The sequence below is a fragment of the Melopsittacus undulatus genome, chromosome 6 (assembly GCF_012275295.1).
Source record: "Melopsittacus undulatus isolate bMelUnd1 chromosome 6, bMelUnd1.mat.Z, whole genome shotgun sequence".
Classification (NCBI taxonomy): Eukaryota; Metazoa; Chordata; class Aves; order Psittaciformes; family Psittaculidae; genus Melopsittacus; species Melopsittacus undulatus.
Window position 1 is genome coordinate 68,945,017 of NC_047532.1, and position 20,381 is coordinate 68,965,397.

General features: G+C 46.0%; 1 protein-coding gene across 1 annotated transcript in view; it reads right to left on the reverse strand.

The window, feature by feature from the left end:
- The window catches only part of GPC1 (glypican 1), a 192,603-nt gene that overhangs the window by 11,669 nt on the left and 160,553 nt on the right, over positions 1–20,381 (reverse strand). The window contains exon 3 of the mRNA XM_005153948.4: positions 12,903–13,294. Within this exon, the coding sequence (XP_005154005.2) occupies positions 12,903–13,294 (392 nt within the window). The remainder of the gene's footprint in view (positions 1–12,902; positions 13,295–20,381) is intronic.

Genomic DNA, 20,381 nt, shown 5'->3' on the forward strand with positions numbered 1-20,381 from the left:
GAACAAGCCCTGAGATGCCTGCAGATGAACAACATGCCCCACCGCGGCCGCAGGGGCTGAGCCCTGCAGGAAACACCACGCAGGCCAAGGCTTTGCTCTGCTTCCCTGGTGAGCTTTTTGCCTGTGTTCTGGGACAACTCTGCAGACAGAAACTGGCTGCTGTGCGGCTCTGCTGCCAGGAGATGGAGGCTTTGTCCCGCTGCATCACAGTGCACACTTCATGTCTGGGAGAAGCTGGCAAAGGCACCACCGCTGTCTTCTGCCTCGGAGACATGAGAAGGGTGCAACAAAGCAATGGGACAGGCGAAGAAAAGAATAGTTCGGTTTTCATCTCAGCATTTAGATAGCTGTGATTGAATAGTGACTGACAAGACAACAGGTAAGAGCCTGCTGAACACTAACTCAGGCTGTAGCTGAAGATCTTCCAAAACCAGAGCACTTACACAGAAAACGGGAGATGCAGCTAGGAAAGGAACTGCAACCTCTCCTTCCCCAGAGAGGCTGAGAGAGCTGGGATTGTTAGGATGATCTTTAAGGTCCCTTTCAACCCAAACCATTCTATGATTCTATGTTACCTAGACAGAGAACGCTCCTAGGGCTGTGTGGGCCAGCCATCCAGTGACAGAGAAGACAGCAATCAGCAGCTAGAAAACAAAGCTATCTGGTACCCTGCCAGAGCCTGTGGGGGGACACAGATAGAGGCAGGTGACAGATCTTGGCTCAGAAAAGCATCTCCAACATGCTTAGCTTTTAAGTATGGTGTAAACCCAGCAACCGTATCAGAGTTACGCAGGTGACCACAGCACTTAAATGTGACAGGCACACAGACATTTCACAAGGGTCTCTGCTTGCAGAATTTAGCCTGGTCTCTGCATTAATTTTGTGTGTGTGTCTCTTTCTGACAAAACAGAAAGGATCTTCACCCCATGAGCACACCACTCCCTGCAGAACAATTGATCAGGGCCACCCATGCCCTGCCACCAAGCCAAGCTGCAGAAGGGGAATGGCAGTGGCGGGCTGCTTCCTGGCGCCCAGCTACTCCATCTGGCCTCTTGGCACGCAGCTGCCAAGGCTCCCTGTGATGCAGGCAGATGCAACCTAGCTGCCTCTGACCACCCAAAGCTGCCAGCCAGCCAAAACAGTCTGTCCCCAGCCACACTGCACCCACAGCTCCTGCCCATGCCACTCTTGTGGGCTGCTGCCACCCACCTTGGAGCAGAGGAATGCAGACAGGCACTGGGTGGCAGTGGCGCCCAAGGCTCAGGCTCAGCTCTGGGGGTCTGGAGAGGGGAAAAAGCTACTTTTGCACTTCAGCAAGGCTCATTTGTGGATGTCAGAGAGGAGCTGTGTGTGTGACACCAACCTGTCAGGCTCGCAGGGTGGCTTTGTTTCCCAGCAGCCAGTGGAGTGATGCACTGACCCAGGCATGGGGGGCACTGCCTGCAGCATCCCAGCAAGGTAGCACTCTTCATCCCTGCTCCCTTGACCCAGAGCATCTCCTCTGAAGATGAGCAAGTGACACATCCACCACCAGCTGTTGCTCCAGTGAATGTGGCAGGTGCTATGTTCAACTTAATCTCTTGGCAGAAAGGATGAGTATTAAGCGTTGCAGGTGGAAGAGGCCAGGCTCCACTCCCTTTCCCCAAAGAATGACTCAAACCTCTCCTGCTGGCAGCAGCACTCCATTTTCATAGGCAGGCTGCAGAGGTGAACTGAGAACAGAGGGATGAGAGGGCAGGAAGAGGAATTTTGGAGTATTTTCTGCCTGTTTCCCTTGGCCAGAGCTCAGTTCCCAACTGTTCCACCCAGCCCATGGACCTTTGCTCCACACAGGGCACTGTGACAAGTGGGGGCTCCCAGCGTCCCTCCCAGCCCTGATCCTGCACCATCCCTTTGGGGGACATGCAGCATGTTAAGGAATGGAGCCCTTCAAACAGCAGCTTTTAAAAGAACCTGAAAAGATATGACCTACCCCCTCTGTGCAACAGCTAATGGATGCCAGCTAAGAGCTGATGGGGAGCCCCTCTGGCTTCCCAGCACAGGTTTGCAATAACTGATAGATCAACAACAATGTCCTCTATTCATCACAGGTAGCCTGAAAGGAGGAGCATGCAAACCTCTGAGGATGGACTCAAAGCCAACATAATTTCTTCATCTTTAAATGAACTGGCACAGCATGAAGACAGTACGTGATAATAACTGATTCCTCTAAGTATCAGCAACCTGGCCCAGCCTTTGGCTGGTTTTCCTGTAAGGAGACATGGTTCTTCTTTAACTTTAGTGGCACCTATAGTCTTTTCTTAGCTCAGTGACCTAGAAGCTGCATTATAAGATGTGAAGAGAACATGCACAATACATTGAAGAAACTATTTCCAAGGATCTGGAAAAAAAATATTACTGTGAGATAGGGCTTGGAGCCAGGGCACTCCTCGTTCAGCTGTTGGAGGTATAAATATACACACAAAGCTAAGCCCAGCTTAAAATACACTGTTCCTACACCATCAGGTTAAAACCCACATACTCTACTCTGACCCTAATGACATCAGCATGTCTGACCCCTTAAAGTGTAAGCCATTGATGAAGTGATAAGGAATGAATATTATCTTCTAAGATACACCCAAAATAGGGGACAAATCGATATTGAGCAATGAATCATTTTAATTAGAACTACTTTCCAGCTGGGGATAGAGCAGTTGATTTGGGTAGCAATGAGGTAATGCAGCAGGAACAGGTGGCTGCCTCATAAAAAGCCCTGTTCCACCAGAAGCACTGACATTTCAAGGAGGTTGTCATCAGGTATTATCCCATGACTGTGCCTTGTAGCAAGAGCCGAGCTCTGTGCTTTTCCATGGCCACTTTCCAAAGCCTGATGTGCCCATGCTTTGCTGATGGAGCCATCCGACCAGATGAGCATTGCTGGAGGCCCAGGGCTTTTCCAGAGCAAAAGATCACTGCAGACTGTCTTGTACCATGCCTTGAATAGGGCTGGGGCTTGCTCTCAGGTTCATACACCTCATGGCACAGCCCCACTACTGAGCTGGGGCTCACTGTCCGACTGCTCAGCACCATCATTAGCCCATCAGCCAGCAGAGAATGGGTATATGTGGAGATATTATGACAGACAACTGAGAACACGTAACTCAGCATTTGGAGTAGAACTGCTTTCCCTAATTCTTCCTCCTCCTCCTGAGCAATGTTTAAATCAATTAGAGTAAAACTAATGACTTTCACAAGCAATTTGCTGAGAGGATGGGCTGGGGGATTAGTTGCTAGCTGGGTTCCCTGCCACCCCCCAGCCAATTTAGGAAACATTCAGTGTGAAAGGCTTCTAACAAAAATAATAAACTCCTGCCATGTATTTTATTAATATGCTTTCCAAGCAGAGAATCACAGAAACACAGGAGGCTCAGGGATAACAAGCAGTCACATACTCTTTCTAACTGCATTGAGACACATTTGAGGAGAGTTAAGTAATCCTTAATAGTACCTAAACCCTAGCTTCAGAACTATTATAAACTTTCTGAAGCAAAGACACAAGGAGGTGAAACTACCTGTAGAAGGGGAAAGCACTCAGCTCAAACAGGCAAAACAACCCTGCACATCACTTTGGGGACTGCAGACACCTGAATGCAGTTTTTGGAACAGCCAGGGCTTTAGTCTCTGTAAGACACACAGGAGCAGGACAACACTCTGGTCAAAATGGGCTAGATTTTTCCAGAACATAAGCAAAAGACTTCTTATCCTTCCACTGTACCTTTAAAGAGCAAATCAAACTTGTGATTTGCACGTTGAACCCAAGTCACTCACCTTTGCATAGGTACACATGTTCACAGATAACCAAAGCGTGTTTTATAGAGCCATGGCACATTTTTCCCTCAGCCCCCCCATTACCTATTGTTTCTCCCAGTTTCCAATCAACAGCTGCTCCTTTTTAGACCTCTTTTCAGCATAAGGTTTAGTGCAAAGGAGGCAAAAGGGGGTTGCAATTCCCCCTGGACCTTTCTGATTCTGCAACAGTGAGAGGTTTTCTACCCTTCTGAACTGGGATCTCCTTTGAAAGGTCACACAGAAGAACAAGGAGGTGCAAAGGAGACACGAGTTTTCTGCTGTTACCCTAATGCTTACTGCTTGGGAAATATTCCAAGAGCTTCTAAAACATCCTGGGTAATATCAGGGCACTGAAAGGGCCACAGAAGTGGTTTCTGAGTTTTCACAAGCACTCTGTCTCTTTTACCTAAAAGCTGCTACACCCTCCTCACTCCAAGAAAGCATTTCCTTATCCAAGCCAATTATTTCCTGAAAAAATGGCTGGAAAGACCAAAGATGTGGGATGTGTAAAGGAAGGCCCTGGAGAACAGCAACCAAAGAGGCACTAATGGTGGCACAAGCTCCGTATTTCACATCCAGGAGTTACAGGGTCTTTTTGATCACACAATGATCCTCCTTCCCACTCCCAGCTTCCTGAGCATGGGAGAAAGGTTGAGCTTTAGGAAATCACAGGCATCTGGAAAATCATTTTAAGGGTGGCAGCACCAACCTGTTCCCATAGTGTGCAGTCAGGCAGTGCCACTGGCTCTTAGGCACTGTCAGGGGTGAGCCTGGCTCCTCCTGTGCCCATCAGGTGTCCAGCTCCTTTGGCACCCAAAACCTGCAGCCAAGCTGCAGATACTGCTTTTGAAGTGCTGGCTTCAAACAAGAGAGCAGAAAAGGAAAAAAACCCACCCCCAAATCCTTTCTTCTTTTGAAGCCTGGCTTAAAAGCAAATGAGAACCTGCAGCCTCTCTGCAATGTGATGGGACTCCTTGGCCTTCAGGGGCCTCTAAGTACATCTGAAAGGCATTTAACACCAATCAAATAAGCTGAGCTCTTGCTGGTATTTTTCCTGCCCCCCCCCTTCTCCCCTTGCACATTCACCCCCAGGCTGCTGTGAGCCATCTGTGCCTTGCTTCCCATGGGACACAGGATTAGGTAGATGGGAGAGATTTGGGGATGGAGAAAGAGGCCTGGGTTAAAAATATAGGCTAATGGAGGTGCTGTCAACTCCCCTGGCTTAGCAAGGGGATGTGGGCAGGTTGGCCAATGGAGGGAGAAGGCTGTCCTAGTCCACACTGCTGTCAGTGGAGGTGACATTCTGTGGGCACTGTCCCCTCTAAATGTTTTGCTTATGGCAGGGTGCGGGTGGCCTCAGAGAGCTCTCTGAGTGTTGGTGTTCACCATGCTGGACCATGTCCCTTCCTGGCTTAAGCCTCTGCGGAGAGCACAGACCGAAGCTGGGCATGGAGACCTGTAGCACCTGGATGTGGTTTTGGCAAAATGTGGGAATGGTTTGGGTGAACACAGGATACCTCCACACGTGTCAGACATATGCCAAAATGTGCCTGCAATAACTCTTGGGTATATTTCTCCAGGACTTACTATCTGGATGGCCATTCTAACCTTCAGAAGCACCAATTAAACCCAGCAACATCAGGCAGCTTTCTAGAGGCAGGCACATGTGCTGGGCAGCTAGAGGCGGAAAGCACCTATGGCTGGAAACCTCCACAGGTTTGGGGGCTATGCAGGAGGCTGCAGCTGAGACATTCATGGCACCCTTGCTTATCTTCTCATGCACAGTCACAGACTGGTTTGGGTTAGAAAGGACCTTAAAGTTCATCCAGTTCCAACCCCCCTGCCACGGGCAGGGACAACTTCCACTAGAGCAGGCTACTCCAGGCACCGTCCAGCCTGGCCTTGAACACTGCCAGGGATGGGGCAGCCACAGCTTCTCTGGGCACCCTGTGCCAGCGCCTCAGCACCCTCACAGGGAAGAACTTCTTCCTAATGTCTCATCTAAATGTCCCCTCTATCAGTTTTAAGCCATTCCCCCTTGTCCTGTTTTAAACAGGGAGAATGGGTTTCAAAACCTGTATTAAAGGTAAGTGATAGAGGAAAGGAATGTTTATACTGCCAGCTGTGAAAACCCCATTCTGGGGTACAGAAAACAGGTCAGGACTTCAATTCACAGACCAGGCCTTGTGCACAGAGAAATGCAAGCAGGTGCTCAGAGCCACTCCAACTACCCCAAATCCCTCAACTGAAATTGTACAGTTGGGATAAATTTGTCTGTATGAAGAACAGCAGCTACAAAAGAAGGCCAAGCAAGGGAGCAGATCCTGCTGAGCTGCCCACAGGACTATCAACAGCCTGGGAACACACTCAGAAAACGAGCCTTGCCCTCTCTTTTACACCAAGCCCAGCACTGGGAGGACAGGTTTGTGTTTCCTTGGGGAGCTGTCTGGCTCTGCAGTCAGGACTATCTGCAAGGTGACACTTTCATACTGGTGAAACATTTCATTTTTACAGTCTCCCCATGGAAGGACCCTCAAATACTATGACCAAAATCCAGCAGGGTTCTTTGCATCTCCACGTCTGCAATCTGGAAATCAGTGCCAAGGCTGCCCTGTGCCCAGTGTCCCTCATGAAAGGAGCAGGAGGTGCAGGTGGTCCCAGCCCTCTGCTGGCACAGGGAGCAGACCCCACTCTCCCCACCACATGGTCAGCAGCTGTCTTGTGCATGTTTATGCCAGCCCTGATGTAATTAGCACCTTGATGTGTGTTAAATGAACCAAGCTCTCCCATCTTTGTGAATAAAACTCTCAAAGAAACAGCTGTGGGGCTGACAGAAATATGATTCTTTCAAAGTCTAATGAATTGTATAATCACTTCAGTCATTATTTTGCATCTTCCTTCCACAAACGCATGGCCACAAGTCCTTGGAGCACACTAAGTTTTAAGCCTCATCAAATCCATCAGTCAAGATACATCAAACATGTTTCCAAAGCCGGGTCAGGGATCAGAAAGCGAGTGGGATGCAGGCACAGTGTACATGGTGGTGGCTGTGCTGGGGTCTGGTGGCACAGGTAGGGCACAGATGACCCCACAGTTTGGTGACCCTCTTGCTGTCACCTCACTGTGTTGAGCTCAGCACAGGGCGAGGGACACACAGCATGGAGGCTGATGCCAAATCTGTGCCTTTCATGCTCCAACAAACCAGGGCTGCAGTGAAGCCTGAGGCCAGACAGACTGCTTGGGTCCATCCCCATCAGCCTAGCAGCCAAACGGCTGTTCTGCAGACTCAGGAAAAATCAAACAACATTAGAAACATGAAGGCTAGAGTAATCCAGCTAATATGGAAGAGCAGAGCAGCCAGCAGTCAGCCTCATCCCCCTCCACAGCCAGCGGTGAGGGTGATTCCAGAGGGAAGCGACAACAGCTCCAGAAGGCAGTCCAGCCTGCAAGGGACACCAGACCTGAGGGCAAGGACCCATGGCTAACTGGAAGGATCTGTGCCTTCAAGTTCCTGCCTAGTGCCTAACTGCCTTCAGATATTAAAATGAGGAAGATTAATGTGGATAGACAGACTGCTGTCATGCTCCTCTCCCTCCAGAGGAAAATTCTGCAAGCCACCACCTGCCTATTCAACCCACTCCCTGCTCAGTTTGTCTGACATAGTTATTTCCAGCTGGTACAATTTTCAATCCTTTGAAAACTAGATTCAATTGACTTTTAACCACCATGTAAATATAGGAGACATATATCTGCTTGCCTGCATTATTTCTATTCTATTCAGAACTCCTACAGGTTTTTATCCCTGAACAGTTGTGATTTAAACATAACAAGAGACAGAAATGCTGGAAAGTAATATGTGAAATACATAAGGCTGTGTTTGAGACTGCACGCTCCCTATCCAGCTTGATCTGAATCTGTCCAAATAAATCCCAACGTTATTGCATAATTCTCTCCCTAGCTTTACATGTAGCAGGGCTGAAAAAAGGAGCGGCCTGCAAGGGGTGAGTATGAGGCTGCAGGAGCTGCTGTACCAAGTTATTTAATGCAAGAAGGCATCTGATGGCAGGCATGTGTCTTGGGGAACACAGCAGGTTTGGGGAGCATAGTAAGCTCGGGGAAAGAGATATTAAGCTTTTGGGTTTGCAGAAGGAATCTGGCTGAATGGGACTTAGATCTGTAAGATGTTTTCAGGCATGCAATCTCACATACAAACTGCCCAGGGACAGCTTGCCAAGAAAACATGAGACCCTTCAGCAGAGGTGGCACTGACCTCGTGAAGAACGGCATGTCCCAGCCCTTGGTATCTCACCAAGCAGAGCTGCCTATAGGCACAAGTAGCTGCTGTCTGAGGGTGGGAGGCTCACTAAATCCCATGCAAGCAAAGAGACAATCTCCCTGAAGCAAAATGCTACCTCCCTTGGTGGGAACAGGTCCTAGATGAGAGATTCTGCCACATGCAGAGATAATATACTGCAGCACCTTATGGCTTCTTGGGGCAAAGCCATTGAGTCATCTGCATAACACAAGAACACACACTTCTGCCATGCAAAAACTGAACAGGTCCAAAGCAAGAGCTAGGATAATAGCAGTGAAAAGGAAATGAACATGGTAATATGAGGATACCGCCACCCACCAGTGCCATGGAACAACATTCTCATAACATCTATTTACAAACACTAACCCTATCTTTTCAGGATCAAGATGAGGCCAATTTAGATAAATGCTTAATTTTACTACAAAAGTTAAATCCTTTAAATGAAATAAAATGTTATTTAAGGTTGTATATACTTGCTGCTGATGCTCTGAATAAAGATAAGCCAGTGAAAGGATGGAGATGTGTCACTGAGCATACACGACAGGAGTTCATTGTACTTGAGCTCTTTTAGCACAGTGGTGTCATGCGAGAGTGAAAAAGATTATATTCTTCACCTCATTTTATTCAGTCAGATCAATTTTATGCCTACTTCACCCCCAAAACAACCGGAAGCTGAAAGACAGAAGCCAACTATGTGGGGGGTATGAGAAACGGCTGCAATCTGAAAGGATGTGAGGATCAGGACTGACCATACTGTCTTCATTATATTACTGACTTTTTGGAAACATGGATCATGCTTAGATAAACATTATTCTCCCTATGTGTCCAGCACATTGACTATTAAAAATATCTAAAGAAATTCTATTTTTGGGTCTTTTTAATTGGAATTCAGTTCCCATCCAAATGCAGCTTGCCCCACCACATGCTTAAAAATCACTCATATTTTTATATAACAGGAAACTGACATTTACCTTACACGAACATAAAGTTAAAAAAAAAAAGGCTAAATGGTATTGTGTGAGACATAGGACTGCTTAAATAAGAATGTATTGACAGATGCCCTTCATTGGTAAAGTGAAATACATCTACTCAGAAAAGGAAATGCAAACAACTATTAAATTGATTATTTAAGTAAGTGCTTCTTGCTTACATAGCTGGTGTGGCTTCCCATCAATCCCCCTACCACGGGGAAGCTAAACTTCAGGACCAAGAAGCAACAAAGATCAGGCAAAGGGAACATTGTCCTGATAATTCACTGTCCTATTGGTAACCAAGATTAACTTGAAAAGACCTCCTCTCCCTGCCTTTGGAAATGGAACATTATTTCCTCACATTTTCTGCACTCTCATTCGAGATTCACAGGTTGTCAGGTCTCCAATGGGAATTTAAGGACTCTGGACATCTTTTGACACATACGGGGCAGGTCTCCTCCCCATCGTTCCACTGCCTAAAGGGGACCTACAAGAAATCTGGAGAGGGGCTTCCTACAAGTGCACGGAGTGACAGGACAAGGGGGAATGGCTTTAAACTGACAGAGGGGAGACTAAGATTAAACATTAGGAAGAAATCCTTCCCTGTGAGGGTGGCACAGGTTGCCAGCATGACGTTGCCAATATGATCTGTTGGTGCAGCATGGGAATGGCACTGATATGCAGGAGACCAGAAAGGATCCATGCACAGCCTCACTGCCCTTTCTGGGTACTCTTGTGCAGACAGCATTACCTCTGCTACTTGTTTCCACTGCATTATGTGCAATAGTCCTGACCTAGGACTTAGATGCCTGAGCAGTATCATAACATGAGTAATAAATAACAAAACCAGACAAGGATCCTCACTAGTGACTTTGTGGCTGCCTCTGTTTTAGTGGCTGCTACTTAGCACAGATGATGCAGAAACACACTTGTCATTGTGCAACTTAAATGAAAACCTACAATTTGTGCTGAAAGAACAGCTACAGAAACATACAATGTAAACACAAACAGCGAGATGCTGCCCCAGCACCCCCACCCATGCATGGCACATTGGTAGCCCCTAAACCTGTCCTAGGGCAGGGTGCCAACCTGCACCTCCGTCTCCAGCTCTGCATCTCCAGCTCTGCTTCTCTACCCAGGCTGCAAAAGCCACATGTGTGCCCTGGGCCCCCTCCTACAGCCGCTGTGCAGATGGGCAGCACTTCCAGCACTGTCAGCATGAGGCCAGGTTGGTGGCAGGAACCACGGTATGAAGAGCTTTAGATCTCAGTGTCAGAGCCTGCAGTCTGTCAGGGTGACTTTGCCTTAAAAGCCAGGACGGCAGTAAAAATGAAAAATGGTTTTGCCATTTTCTCTCTCTACAGCTGCCCTCAAACTATTTATCCCCAGCAGGATGCAGAGCGCCTGCTCCCAGCACACTCCTCCCGTTCCTATCCCTGTGCTCCCACCAGCCAAGGGCTGCCCAAAGCCAGAAGCTGGGGAAATATCACCCCTTGGGCAACAGCTGAGCAGCAGCAGGGATCAAAGAAATCTCACAAAATCCCTGCCTTCAGCACAGCTGGGACAGGCTCTTCCCCATTTTAACACAGCCAGAAAATCAGACAAACAGCAGCAGTTTTTCTCAGGAATGCCCAGGAATGCAGGCTCTGCACAGGGGCCTGAAACAGTGACAGAATACAGGTGACAAACACCAAACTGGAAGTGTCCAAGAAGCCAGAATCAGGAGGGCTGTAATAGGGATGAGCAGCTTTTCTGGGATCTGCAAATTAAAGGAATCCTAAGTAATAGAATTTTTCAGGAGCCCCAGACTAGGTAATTTCTAAGTGCCTATTTAAACAGGCTTTCTCACACTTCCTGACCAAAACACTCACTGCTGCTTTGTATGAAATTTTGCCTCAAAAGACTGCTGCTAAAAGCAGACAGAAAAGTTGAATCTCAGTCTCTGATCTTAATAAAAGTCTTATACACCTTCTCCTAATGTTGTAAGTATAAAGCAACACGAAAAACGACTAAAACCAAAGCACCAGTTGTGGACTGAGTTCAGCACTTCACATCCATTTCGCACTAGTGTAAATCCACATCTGGTAAAGGAGAGTGGGTAAACCAGGGCATTTATTGTAGACACAACTGAAGGTTACCAGGGCATCTATAAAACAGATTTCCCACCTCAGCATTCTCAAGCTCTCTTGCCCAAAGTACCAACCCATTCCTGAAGACAGGGGAAATGGGCCAGTTTCAGCCTTTGTTACAAAATCACCTCTCAAGGAGGCTTTGCTAAGGTTTCCCAACTCAGTTCATGCACATTGTGCTACAAGAGCAACACATGGGGGTAGCTGGAACCCCAGGGAGGGCTCTTGTGAGAGAGAGGGGACCCTCCTGCAAAACTCCATCCTGGAGGAATGGGTTGTGGGGAGGCAAAGGGAATAGGAGAATCTGTGACTGGTCATATACCCCACATCCTGTTCAATAAGGAATGCCAAGAGAAGAAGGAGAATTCAGAAAGTGGGGACTGGAATCAAAATCCATTGGGTCAGAAGTCTACATGAAGGCAAGGGAAAAATATGCTGCATGTTGGTATCTCAGGTCCTTCCTTTCACTGAACCCATGACTGCAGTTGCCCTGCCAGCCTGCTTTACCCTCCAAAGTCTGTTACAGGCAGAGTCACACACAGATGGAACTCTCTCCCATCCACAGAAAATATTTTACTTTGGTCCCCCTGAAATGACATCATTCTCCTGTTTTATCTGTCCTGTCAGGCAAGTGTGATGCTAATGAGATATACAAAGGCTTTTGAGTAGCTGAAGAGTTTTACAGTCCCACATTGATAAACTAAAGCATTTGTCACCGTTACCACATTTATTCCTGTGATCAAAGTCTGCATTTGCTGCATCAAACAGTGCTTTCCTGTGCCATGCATTACCATGCGCTTCCTTCCAAGGAAATGAATCGTGATTCCATATTTTTACTTTCACAGTTTAATCACACTGATTCTCACACCTGCTGATTGCCATCTCCACATGCAGTATACAAGTAGTTTTTTGTTAGTATGGATTTTATCCTCCCTACCTATGTGAAAAGCTTCAGTATTTTGTTTGAGGACAATCACCACCTTCTAGCTCTGAAAGGCTGCAGTAAAGAAAACAGACAACTTCCTTCATCCTGGAATTCTGGATTCAGTCATGTTAATTTACATTTAGATAGCACCTTTCATCCCTGAAGACCCCAATGCACTCTACAAACCCAACCTCTCTGTACACAGAAGCTGTACAAATATACATGGCTACATAAACAGACATAGCAATCCCACCACTGACTGCTGAAATGCATCTCTCTGCACGTATTCCCAGCATGCTCATGGCACGTCAGCTCTGCATAACCTACATCATATCACCACCAAGGAGGAAAATTAGGCAGTGTGATTTAAAGCCATGCCATTTCCCTGTCAGGGAAGGGTGAGGAATCTAGGCAGGCAATGGAACAGCTTTACAGCCTGGGTGACTGACATCTCCTTGGCACTTTGCTGCATAGGTTAAAATGAGGTAAAGAATGATTTGTGGCAAGTTATACCTTACTTCTTTCACACTATTAGTGACTGCAGAAAAGTCCAAGTCTGCTGCTCCCTTCCACCGATGGGTGACCTTCAAGGAGTTTGTTTTATAAAACCAAAAAACACCCACTTGCTTTGTAATGAAAACATCAGGGGAAATAAACCCCCATCTCCCCAACAGCAGAAGTTGACTGGCTCCTACCAATCTGAGGATGAATGAAAAGGAAGAAACGCAACATACCTGAGACACCTTTTTGACCACGTCACTGCCCACAAGAAAGCCCTGTGCATAGGAGCGTGCTGCAATGAAAGCTCGGGTTGCCTTCACCTTCAGGTCCCTGGGAACTTCCCCAAAGGGTTTGTGCTGCTCTGCATGTTTCACCATGCAGTCCAGATATTCATCTGTTATATGGTACTGGGGATTCATCAGCTTGAAGAGTCGTTCCAGCAAGCGTGTCCAGAACTCATTGAGGGCCTCTTCCAAGTTAATGTTGGAGCCCCGGTAATAGCGGCGTAGCTCACTGTACAAGTCCTTGAAGACCTTCACGTTTTGAGTGTACAATTCTCCATACAGGCTTGGAAAAGCATCATAAAGGGCCTTTTCTGACTTGTTCAGCAAATCCTGGAAATAACCTGAGCAGAGAAGAAAAAGGAGATGGTGATGCATCAATTGGACAAGCAGGAATCCAACAGGCTGTGCTGTTTGGCAGCACAACCAAGTGCCCTGAGAAAAGGGAAGGGCCCTAACAGAGCTTTTCCTCCATCCAACCTTACCCACACTCTTAGTCTCGAGACTTAGCTAAGAATATTGAAGGAGGAACCCCACAGTGCCAGTGTCACAGAACCATGGTCTGGGCCCCTTGCCTCTTCTTGCGGCCTCACCTAGAACTAAGATTGAGGCTCTCCTCTAAACGCATAAGGTGTTATAGTCTTACTCATAGGTTTTCTTCACAGAATGCATCAACTGGCATAGCTTATTTGCACCATAACTTGTCACAATTTTCAGCCAGCACCTTATGAGACACACAACCCTGAATCAAGAACCAGCTACTTCTATCACAGAAGTTCACACTTATTAAACATCACTACAAAATGTTGTAAACCCACAAAGATGCCTGGATGCCATTCAGGCAATGGATGTCTGTCCTGTAATGACTGCTAGAGTCAGACTAGTGTATCAATATAAGCACCCACACTAGAATGAAGTAAGATAAAGATAACCTGGTGTCTTCCATTCAGGTACGAAAGGCTGAAATTCCTCCAGCGTCTCCTGCTCTTGCTATCACTCAAAAGTGGGGACTCTTCTGGAGAAAACTGCAACTTGTTAAATTTTTAAACAGAACTTTCCCTTCTGCCCTGCCCCAAATTTCCTTTGCTGTTCCTGGTTGAGGCCCTGATAATTTGGGGAGCCAGCAGGCCTCCAATACAACATACACATCTGAAGCACAAAGCACAGTGGTGTAAGACAACGTCCCTGCAGGCAGAGTCCATGAAGCACATTTAGTTCAAGAAGACATGGTCTTACTTTGACCAGCTGTTGTCCCCACTGACCCAAACCCACCGTGACCCACCACACAACTTGAAGCTGCCTTTAGAGACATCACTGCATCTTGCATCAGCTACCTTTCTTTCCTGCCTCACTGCTTATTTTCCAAGGTGTTATTTCCAAAGCCCTGGTGAGATGGATGGAGCACGGCTGCCATCAGTAATGGTGCCAGCCCTTCACAGAGATGCCTCTGGCAACCCTAGTCATCACAGACAGCCTGGCTCGGAGGGCACAGCCCATAAAGCCTGTGCCAGATGTGAACAGGCATGTCTTCTTGCGTATTTAAAGAGAGGGTTGTAACTCAAGTGTTTTTGGACTGAGGCTGACATTGCCATGTTAAAGGTTCTCATCCCACTTCCCTATTTAGGTTTGCATCCTACTTTTGTTTAGGTATGAACAACTAGATGGTTTTCACCTTAGGTTCAGTGGTCATAGATGTGACAGAAATGCAACTCTTTTGCTACATACAACAGGGTAAGGACTGCAGATTCAACTCCTCCCTTACTGGCATCGTTGGGTATTTCCATCCTCTTGACTGTCAGCTACCTTCAGGCTCTCTGAGACTGCACAGTGGGGAACTCATAGCAGGACCAGCCTGATTCAATTTATTGAGTTCCATAAGCAACTTGAATAATCATTTAAGTCATTGAGAGGAAAAATTAGTTAAATAATCATTTTCATTTCAATTACATTTGTATTTTTAGGGCCTTTTTGAAGCAAACCTGATTATACTGTTCTTTAAATCTAAACCACTATTACTTTTCTCTGGTGATGTATGATAAGCTCTAGTTGGAGGGAAACCGTTATTCAATTAAAATAAAACAGCATGTATTTGAGTATATAAATTAACTTCACTATGCTAAAAAAGAAAGATTCTGAAAAATGCATAATGCATGTACAAAGCTTTATAAAACAAAGTATTTTTCAAGGGAACAGCACTGACTACAACTTCTTTAACTGTAGTCTAAAACACTAGAACTAGTAAAGCTCATTTCCATGGGTCATGTTTATATTCCCAGACTGCAAGGGCCATAAAAGCTTTCTTGCGTTAGTTATCTCTTGTTGGCTTCTCAGATTCAAATGAAGCTTAAACCCAGAATCAGACTGAGCAACTGAAACCACACTCTGCACCTGCACCACACACTGCTAGTACTGAAACTTCTTGTAGTATTTTAACAAACCGGTGCTGAGCATGAATAACCTGGCCTCCTCCAGCCACAATCATGTGTTGCTTGGCAGCATAAAATTTAAGTGCTTTTAAAAGACTGTGAGCAAACCAGGTCTTAGCAGAAAATAAAAATAGGTTATCCAAAATGCTTGAGTAAAACCTGTGATTTCAAAGAGTACTTCTGGAAGAAAGTTATTCAACCTGACTTGGTTGGCAGTTTGGATCTCCAAGTATTTGTGTCCAAACATCTCCTGAGTACTCCACCAACAGGTAAGACAATGCCAGAGGACAATCAACTATTTGTGAACTTCTCATCCTGCATTTCTCTCCTGCCCTAGCATTACAAGTGAGCCTGGCTAAGGAGATCGCAGCGGGGCAAGCCCATGTCAGGGCTGAGCAGTCCCCAGCTCCTCACCACTTCTTGTTGCATGGTCACCTTCCCCTGCAGCATCTCTGGAAGGGGCTCACAAGCCAGGCAGATGGCTCGTCCTGGCAGGACACTTTTTCCAGTCTGACTAATTTGAGGTAGTCTCACGGTTCTGTTGCCTCAGCCTTCCTACCTGCACAATGATCAGATATGGCATTCACCTACAACAGACACAACATACAAAGTTTCTCCGCCGCTGCCAAGATACCCAAAAGCTGTTGCGTATCTTAACGCATCACTCCAAGTGCTGCTGGTTACCCATTCACGACTTTATTAAACTGAGCTCAAACTCCCTCACTTGTATAATCAGTGTTCTTTTCTCTGTGGCAAGCGATGCTAAGTAAAAAATTGCTCAGTGATTCAGGTAAGACATGCAGCTTGGCATTCACCAACAGGAAGAAGGAAACACCAACAAACACAGCCCTGTTTGTCAATCCAAGGTAAAATGACTTTCTTTGTAGTGCTACAGGAGAAACAAGATGTATATCTCCCTGTTGGAAAATTGGAAACTGCTCTCGAAAAAGTCCAGGCTAATTAAGAGTTGATGAACTGTTACTTCTCACCTAAATGAGAGAACACCAATTACAGTCAACCCGTCTGCGGCTGGTTGTAAGAAAACTCTTCTAGATTTCACACACTGAGGGGGAAAAAAATAATCCACATTATCTAGGGAAAATTAATTAGCAATTAAGTCTAAATGTGTTTGAGATGAACGGCTGACCTGGCAGGGAGCTTAAATGCCCATTTTGCAGCATCAGAAAGCACTAAGAAGTGGGGTTTGTCAAGTGGAAGGCACAGAAGCTTGTGCTAACTGCACTGGTTCTACCCATGATCTCAGCCAGTGCTGCTCGTACACTTGGCACAGATTTCTGCAATTAACCCCACATCTTCTTTTCAACATTCACTGCCTACGAATACCCAGCATTTTAACATATTTGGACACAGATTAAGATTTTAGACATTGACATAGATTAAGGATATGCAGGGCCTTGGGTTAAAACAACTTGCTGAAGCACAGTTCAGGCATCTCTCCTTCTTGATTTTAAGTATTAGCAATTATTTATTTCTAGGGGAGGCATCTCATTATCTGTAGTCATGGGGGATGGGGGACCCATGGGTAACCTGGGTGGTTGGAAACCTTTAAAAATAAAGCTGTCCCAGTATTTCTATGAGAAGGGTCTATCTGGGTTCATTAACTCTGACTTGGTCCACCACTGCTGGGTCTGCCCTGGCTCCCAAAGGATGATTAGAGAGATTAGCTCCAGCAGGGCATGAGCAGATGGAGAAAGATTCATCCAGGTCGCATCCTGGACACATCCCCAAGGCCTCTGAGCAATGTTGACACCATGTTCTCCAGCAGCAACAGGTTTAACTTACGTCTGAGTTCATGCACCACAGCAGGTGGCTTCATTAGATTTGGGAATGGTAGGAATGGAGGAAAAGGGCTTATGAGGAGCCAGTGCTGAAGCTATACAGCTCTTCTTGGTCCAGGAGAGCTTCTGCACTCCTGTTCCTGACAGCAGGTACACAAACAGTTGAGGTGACTCTGCAGAGGGCTAGCTTCCCTCTGGAATGATGCATTTGCTTCCACCCCGAATCACAAGAAACAGTTACGTATTTTCTGGAGTCATGGTGAAAACAGACAGATGTTCTCAGCTTCTGTCAGCCTCAGAAACTGTACAATGGAGGCACACCAGCCAGAGATACCTTCCTGCAAGTCACCTGCTAAATCCATGGTGGGCTTCCCCTCTTTCAAAAGGGTTTCTCAGAGGGCCATTGAACAGGTAACTCCTTCCTCACTGCGGCTTCCAAAAGGCTCCCAACGCTGCGGAGCTCAGCATGGGAGCTCACAATGCCAGTAATTCAGATGAATCAAGCTTCATTTTCCCTGGCCCAATGAAAGGCACAGCTCCTCAAGTCAAGGCTATTCCTACATGAGACATCACCTTTCACCTTGCTGTATTTGAAAGAATAAAGAAAATAAATTAGAGTCTTTTTTGGGTTTTATCATTATTATTGCTTTTCATTTCCAGGCTCTGAAACAAGACACCCAGCTTTGCCCAAATGAAATTTGGCTTTTGGCAGAGGCCAGGTCTGAAAAACTTCTGTCTCAAATAGAAAAATGCCTGAAAGTTATGAGCAAAGAAATGAAATGTTTTTACAGCCAAGATAATTTTCCAGCCTTGGCTGCTGTTTCTTTTGCTGTTGCAGTGACAAAAGCTTTCTTCTCAGAGAATTAAGTTTGCAACCAGAACCTATAACCTTTGCACTCAAGAGAGATTGTAAATCCCCACCCATTTCCCCACTTCACAGCTTCCCAGTGTTCACAGCTCATATTTTCACAGTTTCCACATTTTCACAGCTCTGGATTCAAACTGGGAAGCTGTGAATAGCAAGGTAGGCACCGGCAGCTTCTCTCTGAAGATGGAAAGTTCTGGGTTCCTACTTCCTCGCTGCCCCCCAGCACCAAGTCCTTTACCCAAGCTCTTTGATACCATTTGATCACTCAACATCTGGAACACACCAGGGTTTCTTCAACTAATACAATGATGGAATAAGAATGGATGTAGGAGAGAATGAAGAGGTCACAGAAGGAAGAACATCCAAATGCTCTTTGGGCATGCAACTGATCAGCCTTTCTTCGAAACCCATTAAATTTTAGAGGCGTACTAGAAAAGAATGTGAGAATTGGAAAAAGGTGACTGAATTACTTTCAGTCTATTATGAAAGCCTTAACCAGAAATCCTCAGTACAAAAAGTCACAAAAAACACAACTGGAAAGAGTAGCACCATTTCAGAGGAAATGAGGAAGGAAAACACATCAGATGATGCCATTAATTCCAAACTCAGATTTTAAGAAGAAATCTGTTTCTAAAGGCAGGTTTAACATTGGATGATTTGATTTGGTGAATACCCTGGGCAACCACCTCCACCTACATCTGGAAGTCAGTCCTTGAGGAGGTGAAAGGCATCAGTGTGCAGGGCTCCAGGAGGAAGAAAGCCCATGGCAGATGATATTTCGAATGCTTTGCTTTCCTTCTCAGCACAGAATCAACATCAAGGGCTCTGCCCTACCTCCACATTCCAGCTCCAAGCTCTCCTCTGCTTTTTCCTTTCTTAATACAAGAGCAGATTGCTTCACCCCAAGACAGCACGGTTTGATTTTGCTTATGCTTCTGGAAAGCCTGGAGTAGTCCCTGCAGGAACTGCTAATAACTTATGCTGCAACCATGCAGTGCAGCAGCTCTGTGCAGCTACAGAAATGTTGTTCTCATGCAAAAGCTACCTAAGTTTTTCAGCAAAGGGGCAAAATGAAGACTCTCCTCCATTGCATGGGGAGCTAGGTCTGTGGTCCAAGGGCTCCACAGTGCAGCCATAAACTGCAAGGACAGCTGGAGGTGGGGGGAAAAATCTGAGGAGGAAGAATCAAATTCCATGCTGTAATTTGTCACGTTTGAGCAAGCACATGAGCCTGTGGTGGAATTCAAGCAGGACCAGAGCCATGTGCCAGTCTCTGCAGCTCTGGAGGGAGGCCGAGTGAAGCATGTTCACCATTAACACTGCTATTGTGTTTCAACAAGACTGGACTAAGAACAGAAGAGAAAAAATAGCTGGCTCTGTGCTGCCCTGAACACCAGTAAAAGCAGGGAAAGAAACTGGATGGGGATGTCTACTATAGCAGAACTCCCTCCCAGTGCTAGCCCTGTTGGTCCAAGGCACAGTATTTTCCTGGGCTGAGTTCCCACAGAACACACTACTGCACATCCCAGTACAAATTTGCTTCTCCAGTTGGTTTTAATGCTGTCCTTGCAGTCAAGCTACTATTAGAAGAGAATAATTCAGCAACAGATTTAAGCCATTAAAATCCAAATCTAATGCATTCATGTCTATTTTATTCACTTCGCTAAGTACACTGATATTTTATTTATAAAATTGTTATTACTCATTATTAATTCAAGTACTACCCATGGCTGTGCTGAAGAGCTGATATCAATACAAGAGCAGTGATATGCTCTTGTACCTTAGTTGGGTGCTGCCAAAGGAAATAACGAGGGTGAGACCAAATGACAGGTTTCACATGCAAATAGCCCCACATGTAGCATTTTCCTAGGGGTTACCTTTCTCCTCAGTTTCACACTCATGTGAAACAGCTGCTCTTGTATAGTTGTTTCCTGAGTCCCAATCCATCCTGGAGAATGCAGGCCCTACCCACTGCATTTTGATTACCTTCATCTGCAACATCCCTTCCATTGCTCCTATTTGGTAGCTGGAGCCTAAGAGCTGACAAACTTAAGTTTGAAAAAAAAGCCCAAACAAAGAGATATAAAAATAGCTTCTACCTACAAGCCAAAGAATGAATGATATGAATGAATGTGCTAGGATGCAAGAATTAGGATGCTTATAGGTGATACAACTTCAAAGCTTTTAGGAGTCTCTCCAAAGAACCACTTCATTGATTTCTCTTCTGCACACTGTGTCCTGGGTATGAGAATACAGAACTGAAGAGATACTTTGGGTCAATGAGACAAATGCCAGCTCTGCCAAGCAATCATCATTTTTGTGCTCTCCTAAACATGCT